The sequence below is a fragment of the Rhipicephalus microplus genome, chromosome 7 (assembly GCF_043290135.1).
Source record: "Rhipicephalus microplus isolate Deutch F79 chromosome 7, USDA_Rmic, whole genome shotgun sequence".
NCBI classification, from domain to species: domain Eukaryota; kingdom Metazoa; phylum Arthropoda; class Arachnida; order Ixodida; family Ixodidae; genus Rhipicephalus; species Rhipicephalus microplus.
In genome coordinates this window covers 50,626,159-50,650,195 of record NC_134706.1, presented here as the reverse complement: position 1 = coordinate 50,650,195, position 24,037 = coordinate 50,626,159, and the positions used below count along the sequence as shown (strand labels likewise).

At 47.1% G+C, this 24,037-nt stretch overlaps 1 protein-coding gene and 1 long non-coding RNA gene across 2 annotated transcripts in view; one reads left to right on the top strand and one right to left on the bottom strand.

Annotated features, from left to right (window-relative positions):
- The window catches only part of LOC142767455 (uncharacterized), a 326,266-nt gene that overhangs the window by 296,676 nt on the left and 5,553 nt on the right, over positions 1-24,037 (bottom strand). The gene's annotated exons all lie outside the window — the stretch shown is intronic.
- Positions 11,017-16,506, top strand: LOC142767453 (uncharacterized). Its single transcript, XM_075869152.1, has 2 exons — positions 11,017-11,111; positions 11,195-16,506. The coding sequence occupies exon 2, from the start codon at positions 11,234-11,236 to the stop codon at positions 12,890-12,892; it is 1,659 nt and encodes a 552-aa protein (XP_075725267.1). The 5' UTR covers positions 11,017-11,111; positions 11,195-11,233; the 3' UTR covers positions 12,893-16,506.

The following is a 24,037-nucleotide window of genomic DNA, read 5'->3' as shown; positions in this document are numbered from 1 at the left end:
CGGCTGCGGACATGCGATAGGGTCTTTGACGCAATGGCGCATTGGTACCCGTATTGATGCGGTCACGCACAGTGGACGTGCGGCCGAGGGGAGTATGCTGACAGTCAAAGGAAGAACGGAACTTCTCCAGCAGTCGTAGAAGCTGAGCACGTTGCGAAATGGTTAACGTGTCGGTGATGGAGCTGCTGAGTACGTCAGGCCTAGTAGTCTGCGGAGAAGAAGCACAAGTCATTCCGGCGACTTCGTGTTTGGCGGAAGGACCAGTTGACATGTCGAAAATTGCAGAAGGGTCGAGACTGTAAACCCACCCGACGCACTCACCCCGAAGTAGTGTTACAGGACATGACAAGAGGTTCGAGATGAGCAGTCTGCTGACGCCGTCATGAAGATCTAGAAGGGCATAAGGTAGCGGCGAACACTTGTGGCGAACGAAAAGGGCAGATGGCGTGAAAAGGGCACTCGACTCGGCGAGCGAGTTGCAAGATACCATGGTAAGGGCGAAGGAGTGTGGTGGTATGATGACGTCTTCAGCAACAAATAGTTTGTCCCCGGTTTCAAGAGCATCATTTAACGGCGCGTCGCCAAACACTTCAAATTCTACCTCAGCGCGAGAGCAGTCGATGACGGCCTTGTTAGCGGAGAGAAAGTCCCAACCCAAAATGAAGTCATGGGAGCAGGAATCCAAAAGCAGTAATTCAACGACATAGATGAGGCCATCAATCGCGATGCGAGCACTACAGGCAGCGGCTGGCGTGACGTGCTCTGCGCTGGCTGTACGAAGTGATATACTTGCTACTGGCGTCATAACCTTTTTGAGCAAGCGGCAGAGTCTGGCACTGATCACTGAAACTGTGGCACCAGTGTCGACAAGAGCGAGTGCAGCGACGCCGTCCACATATACGCCGAGAACATTCGTTGGGGAAGAGAGAGGCCTTGGTTTATTCGCGGGCGACGCAGTTCCTGCCTCTGGAACTGCGGCAATCAGTTTTCCCGCTGCGGCAATGAAGGACGACGATGCATCGGGAATGGCGAGCGGCGTCGAGGTGATGGCGAGCGACGATTAACAGGAGGGCGGTGGTCGGCGTATGATGACATCTGGTCAGGAGGCTGAGATCCTGTGAACGAAGGCCGCAGTGGCACATAATGGGCAGGTTCGAAGCTCTGGTGGTAGCTCTGGTGGTAGACAGGGACGCGTCGACGGCAGTATCGCGCTATGTGGCCAGGTAAGCCACAGGCAAAGCATATGAGCCGATTGTCGACTGTACGCCATTGTCCACTACTCTGGGGGGACCTTGGCTGAGCGAACCGAGCAGTAGTAGGTCCCGGTGGCACGACTGATGGCAGTGACGTAAAAGTCTGAATAGGTGGTCGAGCGGCCACTTCAGCATAGCTTAGAGGTGCATTTACCTCGGCACAGGCAACGGGGGTCGGCAACGGTGAAGCGTCACGGGCAGATGGCAGAGCCACGCAAGCTTGATCCTGGATGGCCTGGCGAAGGTTTGCTGGAAGAGGTGACTGTGGTTGGCCGACTGTCGATAGCAGCGAAAGCTGACGAGTGACTTCAGCACGAACAAACTCCTTGATCTGCAATAGCAGGGACTCATGGTCAGATGTGGTGGTTAGGCTTGAGAGTGTGTCATCCGTGACGTTAGGGCGTCGCGTGAGAAGATGTCGTCGGAGCTCGTCGAAACTCTGACACAACTCGATGAGCTCTGAGATGGTGACAGGGTTCTTCGAGAGCAGCATTTGAAAGGCGTCGTCGGAAATGCCTTTCATGATGTGTCGTACCTTGTCAGTTTCCGCCATCGTCGGGTCGACACGCCGGCAGTGGTCGGGGATGTCCTCGATGTAGCTAGTGAATGTTTCGCCAGTTTGTTGAGACCGGCTTCGTTGATGTTGTTTTGCGCGAAGTTTGCGCACACCAGGGCGTCCAAAAACATCTGCGATGCAGGCTTTGAAAGTTGTCTAGGTGGGGATATCCGTCTCATGGTTTCTGTACCACAGCTTGGCAACATTCGTTAAATAAAATATCACGGTACCAAGCTTTATGGGATCGTCCCATTTGTTAGTAGCGCTGGCTCGTTCATAAGATTCCAGCCAATCCTCAACGCCTTTCTCGTCGGTACCGCTGAAGATGTCGGGTTCTCACAAGAGCTGGGCACCGGGACAGCTCCTGCGTGGCGAAGCCGGTGTGGGTGTGAAGACAGCGTCGTCAGGCATGACGGACGGCAGCTTTCGGCTACGCAGTTCCTGAACTGGGGAAGACCGCAGCACTCTCCACCATAATATAATGTAAAGGCAAGGTCAAAAGCGGTATCAGCGTCTGTACAAAAGCAGCAAGAGCTGGCCGGGTGTACGGGCAGCGTCGCAGCAACAACCAGGCAGTCTTAGCTCGTGCCTCGCGCCAACGTGTCGATGTCGCTTTAGTAGTGGACATTTCTCTTCACTACAATATATATATATATATATATATATATATATATATATATATATATATATATATATAAATGCAGTTCTCGACATGTCTCGACGTGGCCAACACACGTCGAGAACTGACCAGCACGGGATAAGAACCGGATGGGGACGTACACGGACATTTGGTTTCGTTCTCATTGTTGACAGTGGTTTCCTATTTTTTACTTTCTTTCTTTTTTCTTTTTTTTCTTTTTTTTTGTTTTCCTCTTTTTCTTCTCTTTTTTTCCTTTCTTTTTTAGTTCTCTCTCACTCTCGCAAACATCTTTAAAGGCGAGAAGGACGTGGCAGCAACGAAGTTTGAAGTTCATGTTAGTATAACTTATCCCCTAATGAAGGGAGGACCCTTCCCGAAACTGTTGGGAAATGAATATATTTATCCTTGTTGACAACGCTCCCGTTGCCATATCCCATACATACATACATACATACATACATACACACATATATATATATATATATATATATATATATATATATATATATATATATATATATATATATATATATATATATATATATATATATATATATAAATATATATATATATATTGTGAGGAGGTTTATTAGCCGTTAAAGACAGCGACGAGACAGCGTGAAGAAGCGTCCAGCGATCGGCACAGCAACGGACCGAAGCACGAGCCGAGAGAGCCGGGCGTTGGCGATGCTGCTCGCTGCAGGCACATCTTCTTCTTCACAATCACCCCCGCTGAAGAAGGAGCAATCCTGGCGACTTAAGAAGTTTCAGGCAAAGGCTCATGGTACGGTTTCAGTCGGGAAACATGGACGATGTCACGTGCACGCCGGCGCATGTCGTCTGATCGCGAAACTGGTTCAATGAGGAAATTAACCGGAGAGGTTTTCTCCAAAACGGTGTAAGGCCCCTCATACCGGGGGACAAGTTTCGAGGAGAGTCCCGGTGTTTGGTATGGGATGGCAAGCCACACAAGAGACCCTGTGGCATAGCTGGGATCCGGAAGAGAGGTGCTACGGGTTTCTTTCTGGCGTTGTTGCTCTTCCGAGGTGAACGCACGGGCGAGGTGGCGGCACTCTTCGGCTTGTCTAGCAGCATCGGAGATAGGTGGACACTCGGAAGCATCAGGACGGTAAGGAAGTAGGGTATCAATTGTATGGGAAGGCTCACGTCCGTAAAGAAGGAAGAAAGGTGAGAATCCCGTGGTGGTTTGTATTGCGGTGTTATATGCGAACGTGACATATGGGAGAACACGGTCCCAGTTGCTATGATCAGATGCCACGTTCATTGAGAGCATATCACCTAGCGTGCGGTTAAACCGTTCCGTTAGTCCGTTAGTCTGCGGGTGGTATGCTGTCGTTTTCCGATGAATGACGTGGCATTCCGAAAGCAGAGTTTCGACGACCTCAGAAAGGAAAGCGAGGCCTCTGTCACTAAGGAGCTCTCGATGTGCACCATGTCGAAGGATAAAGCGTTGTTGCAAAATGAAAGAGGCGACATCCTGAGCTGTAGCGCTCGGCAAAGCGGCTGTTTCGGCGTAGCGTGTCAGGTGGTCAACCGCCACTATAATCCACCGATTACCATCTGATGTCAATGGAAGGGGACCGTAGAGGTCAACGCCGACGCGATCAAATGGCTTGGCAGGGCATGGAAGTGGCTGCAATGCGCCAGTCGCACGTGGCAGTGTTGATTTACGTCGCTGGCAGTCAGGACAGCACTTCACGAATTTACGTACAAAATTGTACATGCCGCGCCAGTAATAGCGATGGCGAAGGCGTTCATATGTTTTGAACACTCCGGCGTGGCCACATTGCGGATCGTCGTGAAGGGAGGCGCACACTTGTGATAGTAAAGTGCGTGGAATGACCAGCAACCACCGGCGGCCATCGGGAGCGTAGTTGCGTCGATAAAGAAGTTGATCGCGGATGGCAAAATGGAAAGCTTGACGTCGAAGGGATCGAGATACTGAAAGGTGGGGCGTGCCAGATAAATATTCGATAAGAGAGGCGATCCACGGGTCACGACGTTGTTCGGTGGCGATCGAGTCGAGATTTAGCGATGACAAGGTCTGGAGGCAAGTGTTTCCGCACGTCTGATCTGGTGGTAAAGGTGAGCGGGACAGGGCATCAGCGTCAGAATGTTTGCGTCCGCAGCGGTATACGACGCGATTGTCGTACTCCTGGATGCGAAGTGCCCATCGCGCAAAGCGGCTGGAAGGGTCTTTCAACATGGAGAGCCAGCAAAGCGCGTGGTGATCAGTTACTAGATCGAACGGGCGGCCGTATAAGTACGGCCGGAACTTTCCAAGCGCCCACACCAGAGCGAAACACTCTTTTTCTGTCACGCTGTAATTAGTTTCGGCTTTCGTCAGAGTGCGGCTAGCGTAGGCTACAACGTATTCTGAATAGCAGGGCTTTCGTTGAGTGAGGACCGTGCCTAGCCCGACGCCGCTGGCGTCGGTGTGCACTTCGGTAGGAGCCGTCGGGTCGAAGTGGCGAAGAATAGGTGGGGAAGTGAGCAGACGGCGCAGAGTAGTGAAGGCAACGTCACACGCAGGGGACCAGGAGGTGAGGTTCACGTCACCGCGAAGAAGCTGGGTTAACGGTGACATGATAGATGCAAAATTGCGAACAAAGCGCCGGAAATAGGAGCATAGGCCTACAAAACTGCAAAGTTCTTTCATGATCGTCGGCTTGGGAAATTCTGCGACTGCTCGAAGTTTTGCTGGGTCTGGTAATACGCCGTGCTTGGACACGATGTGGCCTAAAATGACGAGCTCGCGTGCAGCGAAGCGGCATTTTTTCAGGTTAAGCTGCAGACCAGCGTTGGTCAGACAACTCAAAACGTGCCTGAGGCGAAGGAGGTGCGTAGGAAAGTCATGGGAGAAAACCACGACATCATCGAGGTAACAGAGGCACATATTCCATTTGAGGCCACGTAGCGTATAGACAGCGACGAGACAGCGTGAAGAAGCGTCCAGCGATCGGCACAGCAACGGACCGAAGCACGAGCCGAGAGAGCCGGGCGTTGGCGATGCTGCTCGCTGCAGGCACATCTTCTTCTTCACAATATATATATATATATATATATATATATATATATATATATATATATATATATATATATATATATATATATATATATATATATATACACAGTTTTTTCAGTGGGCCAAACATACTTGGGAAGACACACAACTTAGCGAATGTCTTAATTTTATTTTAAACAGTTTTGACTGGTAGACTGGTCTTTGTCAGGGTTTGTGAATAAGTGCGACGCTATGAGAACATGCCGGATCGACATGGTGGTGCAAGAAAGAAACGGGAGAGAGTGACAAATTAATAATGTTTTACAGTGGTGTCACATGCCGTGCCGAACAGTTCTCGTCTCAGTGGTTGTAGCTAGCAAAAAAAAAAGAAGGGTGACTGAGTTCCCGTTTAGAGTGGGCACGTGTCGTACGTTTGTGTAAAACATAAATAATAGAGAGAGCAGAAGCCAAATAAACCAACCAAAAATTCAAAGGAGTACGAAAAAAGGAAGGAAGGAGAAAAAAAGAAAGAAGAGGGGAATAGGGTGGCTTACGCGACACACCATTGAAGATAGTTATAGCGCGAGAACAGAAGGACGACAAAAAGACAAGAAGGACACGAAGGACACTTATTGTCCCTGTGTCACCTTTTGTCTCTCTGGACACCTTCTTGCCTCCGTGTCATCGTTCTGTTCTCACGCTATAATTATCGTCATGTCATACCAACTAAAACAAGGTGCCACACTTCTATGTTACATTTCTAAGCACCATTGAAGGCCGTAGAGGGACATTTTTGGTGAGCTTGGGTGGCAGGCAATCACTTGTAGCGAAAGGGGCGACTCCGACAGAGAGGGCCCCTGAAACGGCCCATTCTGTGGTCATTTAGAAAAAGGGGGAAACAGGCGTTTCGTTTTCGCTGAGACCACAGTGACATGCTCCTTGTGTGTGGGGGGGGGGGGGGGGGGGAGTGGCCGATTTCGGGACGAAGATGATGAAAACACATAAGGCCGTTTGAAAACTACAGGCTAAATATTGGGCCAGAAGACACTGTTGCTATATTGACAGCGTGCATGTATCCAGCCCTCTTTACCACTCACAGAAGCGCTTGTAATTGAAACCGGCTGGCACTGGTTGGGTTATCCCACTTACAAATAATAAGGCAAACATAAGTAAACGGAATAGCCGTAAATAGAAAGAAATGTGAAATGTGAAAATTAAACAAATATTACCAAAACATAATGGAACTCATGATATTGTGCGAGAGATATGTGCACAAATCAATAAAAAGTCAGAGAAATGCAAAACGACAACACAGTAATACAAAAATAAACTAATATTATAAATAAAAATTGTAATATTATTGAAAAGTAAATAAAAATAAAATAAAAGAAAACAGTCATCAAACGAACATACAAGTGCGAACAGAACATGGAAAAATGCTTGGTTAGTTCATACCCCGAGATTACTATTGGGCACTCGCTTTGAGCACGTCGAGGAATAATATAATGAAATGAACATGTGGAGGAATAATATATTGATTATGTCTGACTCAATTCGTGTCACATCTCACGTCTGCACGCCTTAGGGAACGAACGATAGGTTCCCGATGCTTTTATTGATGCCATGTGTTAGTGTTAAACACTAACACATGGCCAGAGTCTGGTCGAAACTGTCCAAATAAACGCTTCCGTGTGGTTACCAGTCTCACAGATTCTAGTTGACTATATATATATATATAGATATATATATAGTGTGAGCGCTGACTATGCACTTCATCTTCATCTGTATGACAAAAACCATTGAAGTGATCTTCATCGTATGTTACGCGGGCTGGGTCTTTTTGGCTCGTGCATCTGGATAAAAAATATAACCTGGTTACTGGCGTACTGGACGTGGTCTCATAGGAGGTGGAGGTGCTGGGTTTTTTTTTTCTTACACCGTGCAGCTAATAGCGCCATTTGCCGCACGTATTGTAGCGAGAAACGCTGTTTTCGTTTCCAGCTCAAGTAGCTAGCGCACACACGGCAGCATATCCACGGAGTGGATGATGAATAGTGGGGTGAAGCATCCGTCCGTCCATTCGTTCTTGCTTCCGTCCATCCATGTGTGCGCCTGTGTGGCCGCCCGTGCGTCCATCCGCCCGTCCGTGCGTGCGTCTCTTCGGGCGTCCGCACGTTCATCTTTGCGTCCGTCCCTGCTTTCGTCCATGCATCCGCTCCTGTGTCCGTCCATGCGTCCATCTGTCCGGCAGCCATCCGTGCGTCCGTCCATGCATCTGTCTGTGTGGCCGTTCGTCCATCTACTCAACACTCCAAGTACCATCATCTCGCATCTTTTCATTATATATTCTCCATATAGAAGCACCGCCATTCAGTGGACATTCCAAGGACTTAACGAGAGGTGGCACATGCACACTTTCTTATGGCTTGCGCTTCGGGTCTACTTCGCACCTTTAACCACCTCGAGTTCATGGTATATACTACTAGTTCACTGTATTCATGGCACTGCGGCCCAACGCTCGCTAAAACTTTCTAAAACCTAGAAGTTACGCCCAGCGAGTATAACGTAGCAACCCTTTCTTTGCTTCGGTGCGTTGTTCAACAATACAAATTCGCAGCGTGCGCGTTCACTAAAAGCCGAATTCTCATGCCTTTCATTCCCCCTTAGCAGCCATTGGCCCGTACATTGAGCATTATCTTTTATTGTTAAACAACGCACAGAAGAAATCTCTCACCGGCACCACCTTGTAGGTCAAAATATTATACTTTTTACACACTACTACTACGTCCACGAGGCGAACAAACGAATGTCGCTATAAGGAGCTTCGCCCCTAAAAATGAAACGCTCGCTGGACACATTAGAGGATTTCAGTCTCTGGCGCACCGCTCTACAGAAAAAAAGTTTGCGGATACCGGTTTACCGGGTCTGAACTGCGCATGCGCGTGCCTTACGGGCGTTTACCAGACACGCTAAACACCCAAACGCCCAACATGCTTCCAAGGTTGCCATTACCGACTTTCCTTTGAACCGAGTCAAGTCAATCCAAAGAAAAACGTAAAAAAAACAAAATGGCTACTTTGAGACCCGCTGCCAGCATGGCGTCGTAGACAAGCTACTCGCCTGTCGATGATAGTGTGAGAGTGGAGTGAGAATTTATTAGAAGGCAGAGAGGTCGGCCTGAGCTAGTTCGCTCTAGCCTGCTACTCTACACAGGGGATAAGGAAAAGCGGAAAGAAAGAGGGACGAAGGGTGGTGATGGGGACAAGAAGAGGTGGTGCGTATGTACAGTAGCCACTTAGTATAGTACCCTACAGTCTAGTTTCTAGTCCAGTGCTTTTTATAAAGTCTAGAACAGCCTCTGTAGCAGTTTTTGACACTGTTTGGTCGTTCATTGCTGACAATATGTGGCTTTCACTTAATGGTGTTTGTCCAATGCTTGCCAACGTTGCAGTTAGCATTTCTCTTTGTGACACGTATAATGCACAGTCACAAAATATGTGAGCTATCGTTTAGCGCACTTGGCAGCGTTCACAATTTGGGCTGTCCGCACGGCCGATTAGGTGGGAGTAGTGACGAGTGAAGGCGACGCCCAGGCGAATTCGGTGTAGTATATTAGCATGTCTTCGGCTGATTTTATCTGGAAGACGAAAAGTCATACTGGGGTCTGTTTCCCGCAGGCGCTTGTTCCGGTGATCTGGTAGCAACCAGTAAGTGGCAGCGCATACGCGCATGAGTGATCTCAACAATGTGTTGACGTCACCTCGCGTGTAGGGTACTTTGACGTACATAGGAGCGTTGTATATTGCCGCTCTTGCTTCGCTATCGGCTGTTTCGTTGCCAACCAGGCCGCAGTGTCAGAGTCGCTGTGCACAGAGTCGCTGTATCGGTCATCTAAATGTGATGTGCCAAGGTGAGTTGCTTGAGGGCAATATAAGAAACATGCGACTTATACGAAATTCCACGTATGTGAAGGCACACCAGCGGTTTAGTCAATGTCCACGGATGATAAAATCATACTCGAAGAAGCTATTGCGCTGAACCATTTCGAGAATGCTTTGAAGTGGCACACAATCACTGAAAGAGTGTCAATGCTATACTGCGGCGGACACTCGTGATGTCGATTCTGATGCCGATCACCGTGATGCTGATGTTTTATTCATAGTTAAGTTTAAATCATAGCGCAAGTTAAGAGAACAAACAAAGTTCCGTTTTCTAACGAAACATTTATTGGCATTGTCCAACTTTTTTTTCTTTCTCAGATTTAGTCAGTAATCGCGAACATTTTCTACTTTGCGCATACGCAGATGCGGCGGCCACGGCCGCGAAAACGTTGCGGGCGTTTTTTGGGCGGTACGGGCTAAAAGTGCAAAAAGCTCGTTTCAACGCTATCCGGCTTGATGCCCTCCGGCAACCCGGTACACGCAAAAAAATGGCAGCATATCCACGGAGTGAATGATGGAGAGTGGGGCGAAGCATTCGTCCATCCATGCGTCCGTCTGTGTGACCGTCCATGCGTCTGTCTGTGCGCCCGTCCCTGCGTTCGTTGATGCATCCGCCCGTGCGCCCGTTCATGCGTCCATCCTTGCATCTGTCTGTGTGTCCCTTCGTCCATCTATTTAACACTCCAAGTCCCACCATCTCGCATGTTTATATCATATATTCCCCATATAGAAGCACCGCCATTCAGTGGACATTTTAAGGACTAAACGAGAGGTGGCACACGCACAATTTCTTACGGCTTGCGCTTCGGGTCTACTTCCCACCTTCAATCACCTTGAGTTCATGGTATATACTAGTTCACTGTATTCATTGCACTGCGGCCCAATGCTCGCTAAACCTTTCTAAAACCAAGGAGGTTACGCCCAGCGAGTATAACGTAGCAACCTTTTCCTGTCAGATAGTGCTCAAGGTACATGCCAGTGGCTGCTAACGTGAAATGAGAGACAGGAGGATTCAGCTTTTAATTTCTTACGGCTTGCGCTTCGTATCTGCTTCCCCCTTTAACCACATCGAATTCATTCATGGTATATACTAGTTCATTGTATTCATGGCCCTGTGGCTCAACGCTCGCTAAGCTTTTCTAAAACTAAGGAGGTTACACCCAACGAGAATAATGTAGCAACCCTTTCTTTTCCGATAGTGCTCAATGTACATGCCAATGGCTGCTAATGGGGATCGCAGCGTGCGCGTTGACTAAAAGCCGAATGCTCCTGTCTATCATTCCCCATTAGCAGCCATTGGCATGTACATTGAGCACTATTTTTTATTGTTAAACAACGCACAGAAGAAATCTCTCACCGGCACCACCTTGGAGGTCAAATGTTATACCTATTTCGGGAATGTGCCACTGGTGGTTACGTACTACGACGGACGCACAAGCCACGCCATAAGGAACTTCGCCCCTAAAACGTACCAGAGTGCCCGACAGACTAAAATCCTCTATTGACGCACTCAAGCGTCTCTCTTTTGAGCGCCTCTTTGAATGAACGCTTCCATGCGTTCGTGATCACTTCAGGGGTGTTGGACGCGTCTTGATCCCGATCAAACGCTGACGTGTGTACGTTTGGCTCCGGCTACTTACCGTGTTATGACCACCTCTTCAGGTCCTTGGACCCTGGATCACACATCACACCAACTGTAAGTGGACCTGGCACCCATTCGACACCTTGTTGGGATGTGATAATGCTCCTTGAGAACAGTGCTGACTGTTTATTGTTCAGCTCGACCGCTTCCGCGCTAGGCCTAACCGCCGGCCTAGTATGAGTGGAGGCGCCCAGCGCGACGCGGCCAGCGTCGCAGCGGGCGTCGCTGCTGGAGGCGACGCCGCTCGCTCATGGCGTGCTCTACATGCTGACCTTCGTCCCACTGGTTCATCGGCTGACACCTGCGCAGCGGATCTGAAGAAACCATCTTCATGGGAGCCTAAACCTCCACCACTGCCCGATGCGGACTACAAGGTGATTCTTCGGATACGCGGGGGTCTCGACTGTACCAAGTTGCACCCCTGTGTCTTACGACAACTCGTTCTCAAAGCAGTTGGACTTCCCATCAGCAGCCCTGATCAAATCAGGGTCAATCCCACCAGTCACACAGTGCTCGTGAGTACGTCAAGCATGGACCGAGCAGATTTATACCACAACATCCGGACCTTAAAGTTCAACGGAGTCCCCTACGAAGTCGTCACCCACGTTGCCGACCCTGTAGATTCTTGTCGTGGAAGGTTTCATCTCCCTCTGGATTACGCTGACGAGGAAATCCTTCCAACCCTCCAAAGATGTAATCCAGCCATGACCATTGGGGCCGCTCGCCGACTGAGCACCACCGAAACCATCTTGGTTGTTTTCCGTGGCACGCACGTCCCTTTTTACATCAACTACGAAGGCTGCACGCTTCGCTGCCGCCCATTCCGACTGAAGGTGGAAGCCTGCACCCGTTGCCGAAAAATTGGACATCGCCAGGATGTCTGCCCCTCTACTCCCGATGCAATCTGTCACAAGTGCGGACTGAAGGATTCCTCAATGGACCATGAATGTGAACCCGTCTGTGTCGTGTGTGGTGGAGCTCACATCACCGGTTCCCCATTGTGCAAACAGCGTTACAAGACTAAGACACCTAAACACCAGACACCTAAGCCCTCAGAAGTTCCATCATCCCGGACACCGAGCCTTAATCGCTCGCAAGAGCGTGGCCCACAGCGGGGTCGCAGCAAGAGCAAGAGGCGGGGCCCAAACTCGACTCCCAAAGAACTTGACTTCCCGACCCAGTCAACGAACCCCCATTCCACCAGTCATCTGCCAAACCCATTAAAGGTAAGCTGGGCACAGGCAGCTTCCTCTAACTGCTCCTTATCTCAAAACATTAGCCTAGAAAAAGTTCTAGCTGAAAACGCTAGCCTCAAGGCAGAAATTCAAAAGTTAAAGCTCGAGCTACAATCCCGAATGCCCCTTAGCAATCTTTCGCAGCATTCCGAACCACGATCTTTCATTCCTGCTCAATCGCCCCCTGCTGTTGAACCCACGATACCTCTTCCTCCTACTGACATGGACACTACAATGCCTCGAGACACCTCCCAGCTGCCACCCTCAAATAAGCGCAAAACCCCTGCCACACCACGCGAAGAAGAATCTCTCAGCGACACAGTTCTAACTCTTAACGATAGGATAAACGCCCTCGAAAATAAAACACAGAAGAAATTCGCCGTCATTGAAAGTAAGATTTCTCACATAGAGAGCAGATTCACAGCTCAGGAGACGGGCCAAGCTGCCATAAATGACAAACTTGACAAGTTTCTAGATTTTGTACAAACTCAAATGCAGCAGACCACTGCATGGATTGCGGCCGTCACGGCCAATAATCCAAATATAGCCGTACCCGCCTTCTCTCCTACACCCCCTCCCGACAATGGCTGCAAACCCTAATCGCTCGAACTTTGTAGTATGGCAATGGAACTGCAGGGGGTTCCGCAAAAAGAAAGCGACTCTTCAACAATATTTGGCCTCCTGCCCCAAACCCCCTGCAGTCATTGCCCTACAAGAGACCCACGGAAACATAACTTTTCCCGGTTACAGTGTACACCAAACTAAATCTCTAAATTCTCCCGATACGGCAATATTAACGCAAAAACATTTGACGGTAACTCACTCTAATTTCGACGGCGTCGATGTGGAGCACAACTTTTTGGAGGTCCTTCCTTGTAAAACTCAAGAATCGCCTTTATACGTATTAAACGTCTATAGTAGGCCACAGGCGAAACACCATCGCTTCAATACTCTCTTTGCCCGAGCCATTGCGGCCGCGAAACATCACCCTCTCCTAATACTTGGTGATTTTAATGCACCAAATCAAGTATGGGGCCACTCTGTTTCTACACCCAAGGGTAGGGCTTTGTGGGTTCACATACAGGATCACCGCCTCACCCTCCACAACAATATAGACATGCCCACTAGATTAGGTAATAGTGTAGCTAAAGATACATCTCCCGATCTTACACTCAGCCATCGCGTTCACTTTGTCACATGGACCAACCTGAACATTAACTTCGGTAGTGACCACTACATTATTCAAACTACCATACACTTCCGACACAAACCTTTAGCTCCCAAGCGCCTGAGCCTTATTAACTGGAACAAGTTTCGCGAGGCCCGTCACTGCTCGGCGCCTACTGAGATAGATGATATCTCGGAATGGGTACAGCAATTGCACACTGACACAAAAACGCATACCACCATGTTACCACCTGATACGCCTTTTACAATAGTTGACACCCGACTTCTTCACATGTGGGAAGCTAAGCAATCTCTCCTCAAACGCTGGAAGAAGAGGCGACACAATCGCCGACTGAGACTGAGAATTGCGAGACTCGATTTGCAAATTCAGGACTATGCCATACAGCTTGCTTGTCAACAATGGACCCAGAAATGCGAAAGCATGCATGGCCACCTAGACAGCAAGATGACATGGCAGCTCCTGCGGCATTTATTAGACCCTACCATATCACGTACCGCAAATAATCATCACATTAACAAACTACTTCACTCGCACAAAGGTAACTTAAACACTCTTTTTAATGATCTTCGTGACAAACACCTACCCAGCGCGTATCGATACGATGCACCTGACTATATCGGACAACCAAATGATGATCTCAGTAGCCCCATAACGGAGGCTGAGGTTAGACACGCGCTTGCGAACCTTCGCACCTCATCTGCACCAGGCCCTGACCTCGTCAATAATAAACTTCTCCGCAACTTAGATGAAAACTCAATTATAGCCCTCACTAAATTTTTTAACCACTGCTTCGACACTTCTACCTTGCCGGCTGCGTGGAAGGACGCCAGAGTTATTTTCATACCAAAACCTGGTAAGCCCATAAACACAGCCAACCTACGTCCGATTTCCCTCACTTCATGCATCGGAAAAACACTTGAACATGTAATCCTCAACCGCCTTAGCAAATTTATAGAAGAACACAACTTATACCCTCACGAAATGATAGGCTTCCGTAAATCCCTTTCCAGTCAAGATGTCATGCTTCGACTGAAGCATGACATCATTATCCCTAACTCTAGCCTCGATACTCAAGCAATTCTCAGTCTCGATCTCCATGGGGCTTTTAACAACGTCAGCCACACTGCCATATTGAGTGAACTGAGCGCTATAGGCGTTGGTAAAAAGATTCATGATTACATATCTGCGTTCCTTTCGAACCGTACGGCAACTATTTACATTGGGTCTGAACACTCTTGTTCTTACTCCTTGGGGAGTTTCGGCACACCTCAAGGATCAGTGTTATCACCTTTCCTTTTTAACATCGCGATGATGCCGCTGGCTCGAACGCTGAGATCCATATCAGATCTCAAATTTTCACTTTATGCAGATGATATTACCCTCTGGATGACAGGCGGCTCCGATGGTCACATTCAGGAAACTCTGCAGACTGCTGCTGACAGGGTGGTGGTTTGTGCGGGTAACATGAATCTGACCTGTTCACCCACTAAATCTGAACTGCTCCTCCTTCCTGCCCATCGGGGCTCTGAAAAGCACATCTCTGATATACAAATAACACTGAACAATACACCCGTGCCTAAAGTTGACAGACTCAGGGTGCTTGGACTACACATACAACGAAATCGACTAAACACACACACCATTAAAGCACTTCAAACAACTGTGGACCACACTCTACGCCTTATAGGCAGGATATCTAATAAGCATGGCGGGCTACGAGAGGCAGAGCTCCTCCGCCTCATCCAAGCCTTCGTCCTCAATAAAGTGACTTATTCTCTCCCTTATCTGTTCCTTCTGAGAAGAGAACAAAATAACGTAGACACTTTGTTACGTAAAATCTACAAATTCGCTCTCGGAGTCCCCATTCGAACGTCCACCGCACGGCTCATGGAGACAGGCACATTGAACACCTTAACTGAACTTATTGAAGCACACTTAACTTCACAATATGCTCGTCTTTCCAACACACAGACCGGAAGATACATACTCGATACCCTCAGTATCAGGCCAACTCCAACCACTAACGCCAAACACACTATTCCGCGTGAAATACACAAGAATCTACTCATTCCGCCGCTCCCTAAAAACATGCACCCTGTGCACCACGAGCAACGTCGACGACAGCGTGCAAAAACTCTCGAAAAACGATTTTCTACTTCTAAAGAAGTGCTCTACGTTGACGCTGCCGAATACAGTACTCGTCCTTTTTTCGCCCTCTCAGTTGTGAATTCGCTAGGTCAGATATCTGCTGCTGCTTCTATTTCTGCTTCCTCTTCTGAGGAGGCGGAAGAAGCAGCCATAGCTCTGGCCCTTACAGTTCCAAATTATTCACTTATTATTAGTGATTCAAAAACTGCCATCTACAATTTTGGAGCGGGTAGGGTGTCCAAAACAGCCCTCTCCCTCCTTTTGGCCCATCCCCCGCAACAAGACACGGCTTTAATATGGACTCCCGCGCACGCGGGCCTTGCCGGTAACGAGGCGGCTCACGCCAGCGCCCGAGGATTTACGTTCCGGGCGCAGGCGCTGGAAGAGCCAGGCCCCGTTTCGACAACGGCACCGTTTGCTGCGCGGGATCGCCTTTTAACATTTCACGACATCTGTAGTCACTACCGCCTTGGTCGTTTATCCTTACCGCCGCTAACGTCGAAATCCATACGAAGGCGCGAAGTACTGTGGCGACAGCTGCAGACTCACACCTTTCCTTCTCCTTACATTCTTCACCTCATGTACCCTTCTCTTTACCCGTCCTCCTCCTGTAAATATTGCTCCGCACAGAAAGCAAATCTTAATCATATCATGTGGGGGTGCCCTAAGCACCCCCCTCCACCGTCCCTTCGAAAACTAATTAGTAATGAGGAGCAGTGGGAGGCTGCCATGCGCAGCTTGAAACCCGACGTCCAGGAGGCCATCCTGGGTTGGGCAGAGAGGGTTGCGGAGGACTATCGAGCGTAGCAATCTCTCCTCATCTCTCTTCCATTGCACCTTTCCTTTACAAAGGAAAAATAAAGTTTATACCTACCTACCTTCAGGGGTGTTGCCAAGGCCTTCAATGCAGCACAAGCGTGTTGAGAACGCGCTGTTTTCACGCTGTTCCAAGGCAGCACAAAAGCTGCAAACGCGTTTCAAAAGGCAATCACTTTCAAGTCAATGATGTGGCGGCTCCGGTTGCAGGGGTGAGGATAAGAGCATGCGCCCGCAGCTGTTGCGGACGGCTTCCAACGCTGAAGCGTGACATGGTGGGGGCTCCAGTTGCTAGGAACACGCACGCCCACACTTTAATATGGGAAAGGGTGGTGAACGAATACCGACGGACGCTTGACATAGCCCGACTCAGAAATGCATCTGGATTTAAAAGTACTCGTCACGCACGAGTGTGTAAAGAGGAGAGAAGAGATAAGGAAGATGGGGGGCACGATCGAAGGACTCCGAGGACGGGGCTTTGATTAGCGAAATCTAAATCGCACTAACAAATCGCAGGTAACAAAAGTGTTCAGCACGGAATCGACCACGCGCGTCTTAAAGTGTTTCCAACGGGACCAACAAGTGGCACTCTTCTTGTTTTCTCTATGACTTTGCTGCACTTCCACTGCAAGCCTGGCGTTTGTAGATGCGAAGCAGCTTATGATTAAGTTCAATCCGGTGTGTGGCATGACCACCCTTACAGCTGGCCCAAGCACTGTCAGAACACACTCATGTGTTACAGCTTTCCCGTCAGTGTAAGGGGATGGGCTTACACTTTCTTAGTAATCATGTGTGACGACGTGCCTCTCATTTTGGAACTCCCATGCACCCCATGCAGCAAATATATTTGAACGCCATGAGATATTTATTTATTTAGTTATCTATTTATTCATTATTATATAATTTATTCATTACATATTGCAGACCTTAGGTGCAAACAAGTGGGCAGTTTCAAGAGGACATAGCTGAAACAATACGTGGTATAAAAAATTTTTGGGGTGGGTGTTTCATACACTGATAGTGAACACAAAGAGTGACATGGAAAATTGCTGGAGAATAAGCTCAAGTGTATTGATTCACCATTTTAGCGCACTTACATCGAGCCATGCCGATGTCAATATTGAACTGCGCATTGTAGTAATTTAACGTTCCCTGACACAAAACTAATATTATTTACCTCGTGTGTACAGCAGCACTGCTACAACAACCAAGGCCAAATTCTATGGTGTTAGATTATGAAGAAAAAAATCAGCAGATCCCACGTACAGTGGGAATCGATCATATGCGAAGCGCGAATGAGAAATGTTGATATGTCGCTTTGAAATCAGCACAACGTTACGAGGTAGAGGTAAATGATGCCCTACATAACTTCCGTGTCATGATTATCATGTTTCGATGTGTCGTTTACCTTCGTTATCTATTCACGTGACGTGAAATCAAATTGAGTATATGTGGAGCTAGCGAAACGGCAGTGAGCACGCTATGAGCGTGGTATGTTGTCATGTTCTTACATTACACGCGTGTCAGGATTATCATGTTTACACCAGTTCTAAATTTCGTCATCCATTGACGTCACGTAACACCAAATTCGGTATATGTGGAGCTAGCAAAATGGCCGCGAGCGAATCATGAAGGGCCCATTGTACTCCAAAGTAGCGTTGACGCGCGCGCATGCTAAGCACAGCGATGCTACGTTAGCAATACGTGAGCACTGTATAGTCTGACACCAGGCGCGACCGGCGCGACTATCGTCCGTCGCCGCGGCCCGATGGCAACCGGCGCGAAATTCGCACCAATGCATTACCCAGACAACACTGCGTGTTTTTTTCGTGACGGAGGGACGCAGGACGCGCTGAAACGCGCATGCGTTAAAGCAACGCAGCGCGGCACGCGCCTGCGAGTATATGGCATTACCGGCGCCTGGCGTGGCAACGCCAGCGTGACGCGACGAAATGAACGTCGGCGAGCACGCGCACCGCGTCGCATCGAAATGTATTGGCGCCTTGACTGTGGCATGTAGTCATGTTCTCACGTGACACGCATCTCATGATTATCACGTTCGGAGCAGTCAGATACCTTCGCCATCTATTGGCGTCCCATAATACCAAATTTGGCATATGCGAAGCTAGCAAAACGGCCGTGAGCGCATCATCAGTGTGGCATGTAGTTATGTTGTTAAATGGCAAACATGTCGTGATTATCATGTATGGATGTGTCATTTACCATTGTCGTCCGTTCGCGTCACGTAATATATGAGTTTATAACATGTGGAGCTAGCGGAACGGCCGCGAGCGACTCACGAGCGTAGCATGCAGTCATGTTTTTACATGACGCGCATCTCAAGCTTATCATGTTTGCGCCATTATCATACCTTCGTAATTGATTCGCAAATTTGGTATAAGTGAAGCTAGCGAAACGACCGCCAGTGCATCACGATTGTGGCATGTAGTCTTGTTGTTACATGACACGCAACTCTTGATTGTCATGTTTGCATTAGCCACATACTTTCGTCATCCATCCACGTACTGTAATACCAAATTTGTTATTTGTGACACTAACGAAACGGCCGCGAGCGTATCATGAGCGTTGCGTGTAGTCATGTTGTTACATGAAATGCATGTCATGATTGTCATGCTAGGGTGTGTCGTTTGTGTTCGCCATGCAATCATTGCTTACCATACAAATTTCGCAGCATGCCATGTGAACAAAACCACCGCAAGAGCTGTAGGACCATGAAATGCAGATCACGACATTCGTGACATACGTGTCATGATTTTCATATTATTAGTGAAATATGTTCTTCATACAGTCATGTTATGTCATACCACGTTTGGTATCGATACCATTATCGAAACGGCCAGGAGAGCTAAAAGTCATAGGCGGCTAGATAGATAGATAGATAGATAGATAGATAGATAGATAGATAGATAGATAGATAGATAGATAGATAGATAGATAGATAGATAGATAGATAGATAGATATGCCAAAGTCGCCGAAGATCGCTAAGAAACGCTTCGCATTTCAAATATTGAGTATAATTGAGAACTATTGTTCGACACGCGTTGTTTCTTGTTTTGGGAGACGTTTGTCATTGTGCCGAAGCTATAGGGACATAACGCTGATTAATCAGGAATACATAGTATCGGCGCTAATATACTACTAGCATCAACATAACTTCGATCAATAGCAGATAAACCACAGATCCATTGCTGTTATAGAACCAGTTAACAGAGAACATGCGTGTACGCGTTCCCTCTACAGCTTTCAAAGCAGCGTCATAGTGACATGCGCTGGAAATGCCATTTAGCGACACACAGGTGTTTCCTGCAGAGGTGAGCAAGTGCATACATCAAGGACACGCTCGAAAAAAAAAAACGTGCATTTTCCTCATTGCCAACTGCTTCCAGAGGATCTCCACGTGCCGTATGTTCACAGTCAGACAATGGAGAGGTGCTTTCAAACGTATGTGACGATGTTCATAACATACAGGAACTACATGCACTGTTTTGACTTATTGACATAATTGTTTGTTTGATTGTTTATAATGAATACAATAAAGGCTTCTCTAGTACTATACAGGTGGCGAAACATGCATTGAACAGCAAGAATTATTACAACGCATGTAACATTTTACAAACGTCGGAAACTTAAAAAATTGGCATAAACAAGTACACAGTAAGCATTAACAATATCGATACGCGGTCCTCGAAGTTATCTTGATTGGAGTATAGAAACAGCAAGGTTTGCTCTCTCCATTAACCGAGTAACCAACATTGCTGCTCATGCAATTACTCCCACTCAGTGCTTCAGGAACCCGAGAGGCACAGCTCGTAGCCTGAGTCCACTCGCATCTCCGACTGCAACAAAGCACTCAGTCGAGCTGTGCTGAGAAGAAATGGAGTAGAAATCGGGGAGCCAGCCTCGGTGGCTTTGTGACTACTGAAGAACGTCTTGCAAGCAGCCTTTTCTTTGTTACAGACGTCTTAATTCGCTTCAATGCTGTTGTGAAATACGTGTAGTGTTCGAAAGGTTCCTTTTCCTAATGGAAGAAACTTTATTGGTACGTCCTGTGAAGGGCGTTGCCACCTGGCTGGCTGATCTACCGTCGGGAGTGAGAGGTCGAGCTTTCTAGCCCTGTCATGGGCCTACTGGACAGCCCAGACTGGGAAAATATCGTCGTGAGAATATATCATCCCTGTGAAACTTTCCCAGAAAACGCCAGGGATAAGCATTCCACAACCCCCGAGCATCCATATGTTTTATGCCGTACCATTCTTCTGCCTTGCCTGTGGCTGTGTCTGTATTTGTTTAAGTGTGATCCTGGCAGTCAGGAAATATAAGGACACGAGTCATGCAGAAAGGAAAGTGAGTGAGTGAAAGAAGGGGGAGAAGCTTTGATCGCTTGAATTATTAAGACGCTTCGGTGGCCTCAGGCAGCCCTCGCTGTGCTGAGCCAACTGAAGAGCGTACTGTCAGCGTTCGTTAGAGTCGTGATGCTGTAGGTCACTTCACATCTTTAAGGCGGTGACATCGCCCATTCCAATAAGATCACTGGCCAGTCAGTCAGTGAAAAAGTCCTGAGGGGCCCATTTCCTTCAAGGGAGATGTTCGGCTGCAAGCCACACTAGGCAGGGTGAGACCGGCAGGGTGAGCCCCGCCGCCAAGTCATGGACCCGTGAGTGCGAGAATGCTTAAATTATTTAAAACGCGTTCCAAAATGTACAGGCATCAAGGCTGGTAGATCAGCAGTTGAAGTTCCTGACTGCCATTGTCGCGTAACGAACGGTGAGGGGTTGAAATCCCAGTCCGTGACACCCGAAGAAACAGAAGAATACGCCAGTGATGTCTTCCGGAATCTCAGCATCAAACCCTCTCAAGTTAAAATTTCACCACATGGTGCAATTTTAGTATCCGCATTATCACTCTGCTGACGTCTAGTTAAGCTCCCTGCTTTTTCTCTGTGAACACGAGAGAGAAAAAGAGACAAGAAAACAATTTGATACAATAGACACCTTAACACAAGCTTATCAAACGTGCAATATTCCTTTGATGTGTGTGTATAAATAGGAAGACTAACAAATGTCCGAATAGGAGACTAATGAACATACACCTCCTCTTAAAATATATACCTATATAGCACAATCAGCGACGCAGTGAGATGGGTGGGCATGAATGCCTTGTTTTATAAATACAGACAACACAAGTAATTTTGAAGGGAGTTAGCGTAGGTCTTTTCCATTGACAGGCAAAAACAAAAGACATTTAACGAACCTATGTTGGCTAGCTCAAGAAATAAACCTCACTCCGTTCCTATACATTAAAGCCTGTGAACACAAACTGTATGATGGGTGTGCTTTGTGCGTGTATTTTTCTAAGCTGGTCACGTATATATAGATCGCATGGTTAAGTCAATGTGTCCGAAAAAAATCAACCACGTGTTCAAATCGTGCTCGTCCTTGTGTATCTTTTCTTTATCTCCTAGTTCTCGCGCGATTCCATTAGGATTAGTTTGTTCCGACTAGGCCAACTTGCAGTATCGCTTTGAAAAAGCTTTTTTTTCTTACATGTATGGGTGGCGGTGAGACGCAGGGCCTGTTCTCCATCTCCTCGGCTCATTGTACCTCCACAAGTTGTACTTCGAGGCTAGTGTTGCGTTCCACATTTTCTAGCTATTCGAACGTAGTTTTCGCTTGGTTAGTACTAAACTGATGGCACTATCTACGAGATATGTCACAAACATGGCGTTGGCTGGTGACGTGTCACCGACATCCCTTACACTGATCTGCGAAGACAAGACCTTTGTGCTCAAAGGCATTCGGAAAAGATACAATACCCAGATTTTGGAAGTAAAATACACCACATAAATACAGAAACATCCAGTGAGCTTAGAATAATTTCAATTCAAACACTCAATCTAGCATTTCTTAAAAGCCAACACTATTGCCCAGAGCGACTTTCCATTTATTACTGAGACACCGTTCCTCAGCGATTTGAATGTTCTGTGTTTTATGTGACGAACAATATTGAATGAAGCCCCACCGTATGGTTTGAATGGCCCAGAATGCTTTAGCGATAGCAGGAGGTGGTGTTGCGGGCAAGCTTTGTGGTTCTGACATCAAAACTATCGAGTATGTATACAAAGTTACGACATCTCGATGGACTATTCAAATATTCCTTATTGCTGGGCTGCAGCATGATAGTTTGGTATGAATGTCAAGCTTCAATAAATTACAGTATAACGAGGATAACATGATCTTTATTGAATGATGGAACGAATCAAAATGCGTATCCGACAGTTGTGAAATATTAACCAGCAGATTTGATAACTGTATCAGTTGATCTTCATATTCTATGTTTATATGCAGAGCAATGAAAGTATTATTAGCGCTTTCGAAGCGCCGAAGACCAGTAACGGAATTCTTCGCACGCACAAACTATTTGAAAGGGCGAAAACGGCCAATGAACAGCGTTTTAAAGCTTAGCTGCCATCAGCGCAGTAGAAATCACTCTATCAAAGTAGGCTTTCATACTTTACAATTTGTTCCTTTCATTTTGCCCGCGGCGATAAATGTTGTCGTGCTCTTTGTGAAATTCTGTAATTATTGGTGGTAAATGTTACGAAATATTTGATAACATTGAGGAACACGTGCCACCCATGCGTAATTATGGGTGGCACGTGTTCTATGCAGAATGCCAATAAAATAGCACACCATTCAAATCCGACTAAAATTTTTGAACAATCGATCGAAACAAAACTATCTATTGGGTCAGAACTTCTTTTTAACTATTGATGACATATAGAAATATTCATAGTGCTACTATCAGTACACTGTTGGTAGTATGATTTATAGCGCAATTGGTAGTACGATCGGTTGCTGGCGATATTGCTCTCAATAGTGTTTTAAATCATGTTTTTGCAAGCCGTTGTTCTCAAAAAAACTTTTGTGATAGCCTATTACCAGAAATATTCCGTTTTGTTGCTGGGCTCAATTTTTAGTTAAATAATAACTCGTGTAGCAGTGATAATTCAGGAATATATTCGCCAATAAATTAACATTCAAACGTGTGCCTGTACACCTTAGAATAAATAAACTTCGTCATATTTTGTCAAATTATGAACTTCGTCATAATTTGACAAAATGCATCATGATGTTCAAGCTGCAGAGCACCGTCAAATGTGCCTACCTTGTTTCCTGTACACCTTAATTATTCAAGTTCATTCTCAGGGATCTGCCAGGAAAATTGATCGAGGAGCAGAGGCATGTCAACTTTCCTGCGTTTCACTCTGCTCCTGATGTTCTATACATTTGCTGAACTACATTACCATACAATATACATTCATGCTTGATAATATAATATGAGTTAATACTAGCAAACCTATTGTGTTGGAGCTACCAATTATTATTTAGCATCAATAGTTGATTATGATCTGAACTATAGATAGCATCGATAGTACTAACGATAGCTTCGTATCAGCATCACGCACTATGTTTTTCATTCTAAGCCTGTTTTAGTCCGCTTCAAGGCTGAGACCTCTCCCTATGATCTCAAGTTTAACCTATCTCATGCGAGCTGATTTAATTCTATTCCT

What these genes read in the sequence shown, in the direction of transcription:
- LOC142767453 (XM_075869152.1), top strand. Translation starts at nt 11,234, where the DNA reads ATGAGTGGAGGCGCCCAGCGCGACGCGGCCAGCGTCGCAGCGGGCGTC.